We start from the raw sequence: 3150 nt of genomic DNA, 5'->3' as shown, positions 1-3150 counted from the left end.
GCATCACACTTGCGCGGCCGCACCCGCACCACACACACACCGCCGACTGAGCTCTCTGTCATCTCTCGTGTGCTTTCGCCATTTCCACTTATCCATCCCTCCGTTGCTGGACATCGGTCGCTCAGCCTGCTATTGATCCCAAGCGTCCCATTCCATACCTGTTACAGACCAATTCAGGAGCCACCAGTAGCAACCAAAGTGGACAAGTCGCCCATCAGCACCCAACAACGCCCTTGTCCAGCTGCCATCGTCAGACGCTTCGTGTGGAATTCATTTTACCTGCATTGGAAACCAGGCTGGTCCCTTTCCTCACATCCCAGGTCGACACTTGCAACTTGGAGCCATATAACTCGCAGCCTTCTTCTGCTTCTGTTGCGAATTGGAAGTTGTTGATCACTCACTCGCACCTCATTCCGCCTTGAGTCTCCCAGCCTGCCTCAGCAACTCTGCCTCGTCAGGCTTCTTTTATTTTTTCAACCCCTCCACCCCCGCCCTCAATCCATTCGAGTCCACCTTGGTCCCTTGACGGCCATCGACATACTCCAGCCTTCCGCCTAATCTAATTTCTAACTTTCGGCCTCCGGCCATCAATAAAAAAGGCAACAAACAAAAAGGCATCAAAAAGGAGCGGATCCCTTTTTCTCAATCCATCCACTATTCCTCAACAAGAGCTCTCCGTTGCTTCCTGCACACAGTCACCAGATCGCACGTTTTCGGTTGATTGCGCATTCTCGCAACCACCTGCTCCGCTTCGTCTGCACCGCTCCGCACCGCACTCGGTATCTTGAACGGCCTGGACCATCGGCTCCTGCTGTCTGTAACCAAAGCCGTCAAACGCAAAATCCCCCTCAATTAAGAAAAAAGGAAATCGCCGCTGCTTCGGCCAAAGACGTCCAGTCAAGTCCTGACTCGTTTGGCCTCCCGCCGACACAGCGATCCTGCCGTCCTTACTCGAGTCCACCAGTCAATTCACTGCCGGCTTTGTCACTGAACAGCCAGCTTGCCTCATCGCTCCGAGTTTCGCAACGCCATCTACGCACATCGTGCAAACGACGAAAAACCACCGTCCGAACGAACCGGGCTTTCTCCTTCCTTCCCAGTGTCTATCCTGAACCAGGCAAACGCCCCGTTCTCAGCTACCAATTGTTGGCCTCGTACCAGCTTGCTTCTTCCATCAGCACAACCTTGCTTTGTACTGTACGTAAGTACCGGACCGGGATCCTCGGTTTCTCCCAGAACCCAGTACAGCCACGGCCGCAGTCTTTCGGTCGACCCGCACGCTTTGCCCGCTGCCTCTTTTGCCCGCAGTCGCATCGTCATTCGCATCGTCACACTTTTCCGTCAGCTCGCTTCTCCTTTCTGCTTCTGCTCGCTCCGCTTGCTGAAGCCCAAAGTTTCGGACAGCTGCCTTGACTCTTTGTCTGCTCGTGTCTCGACTCTTGACGCGACCGCCTTGGTGGTAGTATAAGAGACCCAGACTCGACGGACTCGTCTTACCCCGGTCGGCCAGCCCGCACAGCACCACGCCCCTCTGCGATCGGCAGCATTCCAGCCCCAACAGGCTCTTCTCTTGGCACCGGCACTGTATCCACTTGGACTGAACCCCCAAGCCCCCCTCCCCTGCGTCCATCTGCACCCCCTGCCTAGCGTCTTTTGCTAGCTCATCCCCTGACAAGTCTGGGGCGCACCGCTCAGCCTCGTGGACTGCATCACCCACTGACGAAAGTCGATCCCAGCATCCCTGACAAGTCAGTCCCCTGGAAAGCACACCCCCCCTCCCGGCTTGGTCACTTGCCCTTGCGACCACCACCCTGATATATCAGTTGCCTGCTCCCTTCCTCTCCCTTGTCGCCTCTTTTTTTTGATTCCGTCACTTCCTCCAACGGAATCTCCAACTCTACGCCCCCACCGCTTCGGCACAAGGCATCTTCTTCATTGAAGAGCTTTCTTACTTATACGACCTCAACATCACCACCACCACAACCTCCACCCCTCCTCCTCTCCCACCACCACCACCACCATCACCATCCACACAACCACCCACGATGGACTCAACACAACAGCTCACCATGGCTGATCTCAACGCCGCCGCCCTCGACCACTTCGTCTATCAACCAGTCACCAAGCAAATGATTGCCTACCTGGCCGGTGCTGCCTTCAACGTCATCGCATGCGACTCGCACCTCATGCCTCCCGGCGCTGCGGAGGCACAGAAGAACAACCAGCTTCCCCCGACGCCTTCCAGGACAGAGCCGCGATGCGTCCGCTCCGAAGACGCCGATCTTCCCACACTAGAGGCCTTCATTACCCAGCTCGTTGTCTCCTCCAACGTCCAGGTTCCCACACTCATGTCAACCCTCGTCTACCTTGGCCGCCTCAAGTCCAAGCTTCAGCCAATGGCCCGCGGCCTGCGATGCACCACCCACCGCATCTTCCTCGCCTCGCTCATTCTCTCCGCCAAGTACCTCAACGACTCATCCCCCAAGAACAAGCATTGGGCCGCCTACAGCAACGCCGATACCGACTACTCGACATTCGGCTTCTCCCGATCCGAGGTCAACCTCATGGAGAGGCAACTCCTGCTTCTCCTCGACTGGAACCTGCGCATCGAGCCCGAGGACCTGTACCGCGAGTTCGACCCCTTCCTGGCCCCCATTCGTGACCAGATCGAAGCCAAGCACGCCGCTCGCATGGTCCGCCGCAAGCAGCGCGAGGAGGAGCAGCGTCGCCTCCGCCGCGCTCAGCAGGACGAGCTCTACCTCCAGGCCGCCTACCCTTCGCCCCCTTCTTCCCGCGATACCTCTCGCTCCCGCCAGTACTCGTCCGAGGAGCACTACCACTCGCGCCAACACAGCAACGGTGTCGCCTCCATCACACCTCCGCCCCTGGTCTACAGCACAAGTTACGGGTCCTCGAGCAGCTCCGGCAGCATGTCCTCGTACGCCCGCTCTGTCGACAGCGCCAGCATTCGCTCCCGCTCCTCGCGCGCCACAACTCCACCCGACGCCTATGCCGATAACGAGCCGTACATGTACGTCCCCGACGGCAGCATGTACGAGTCGCCCGTTGAGATCCACGTCGAGGAGAGCTCGCCATGCCGAAGCGCAAGCCTGCCGCCGCGCTACTGCCTTACGAGGTCGCATCCGAGGA

The 3150-nt window shown here is 58.3% G+C and overlaps 1 protein-coding gene across 1 annotated transcript in view; it reads left to right on the top strand.

Moving 5' to 3' along the window:
- Positions 1-2069: 2069 nt before the first annotated feature.
- The window catches only part of VDAG_05492 (PHO85 cyclin-1), a gene marked incomplete at both ends in the record, with an annotated part of 1647 nt that continues 566 nt past the window's right edge, over positions 2070-3150 (top strand). Inside the window, one exon of the mRNA XM_009652387.1 lies at positions 2070-3031. Within this exon, the coding sequence (XP_009650682.1) occupies positions 2070-3031 (962 nt within the window). The remainder of the gene's footprint in view (positions 3032-3150) is intronic.

Source organism: Verticillium dahliae, genomic scaffold (assembly GCF_000150675.1).
Source record: "Verticillium dahliae VdLs.17 supercont1.10 genomic scaffold, whole genome shotgun sequence".
Lineage (NCBI taxonomy): Eukaryota > Fungi > Ascomycota > Sordariomycetes > Glomerellales > Plectosphaerellaceae > Verticillium > Verticillium dahliae.
This window is presented reverse-complemented; position numbering and strand designations above follow the sequence as displayed.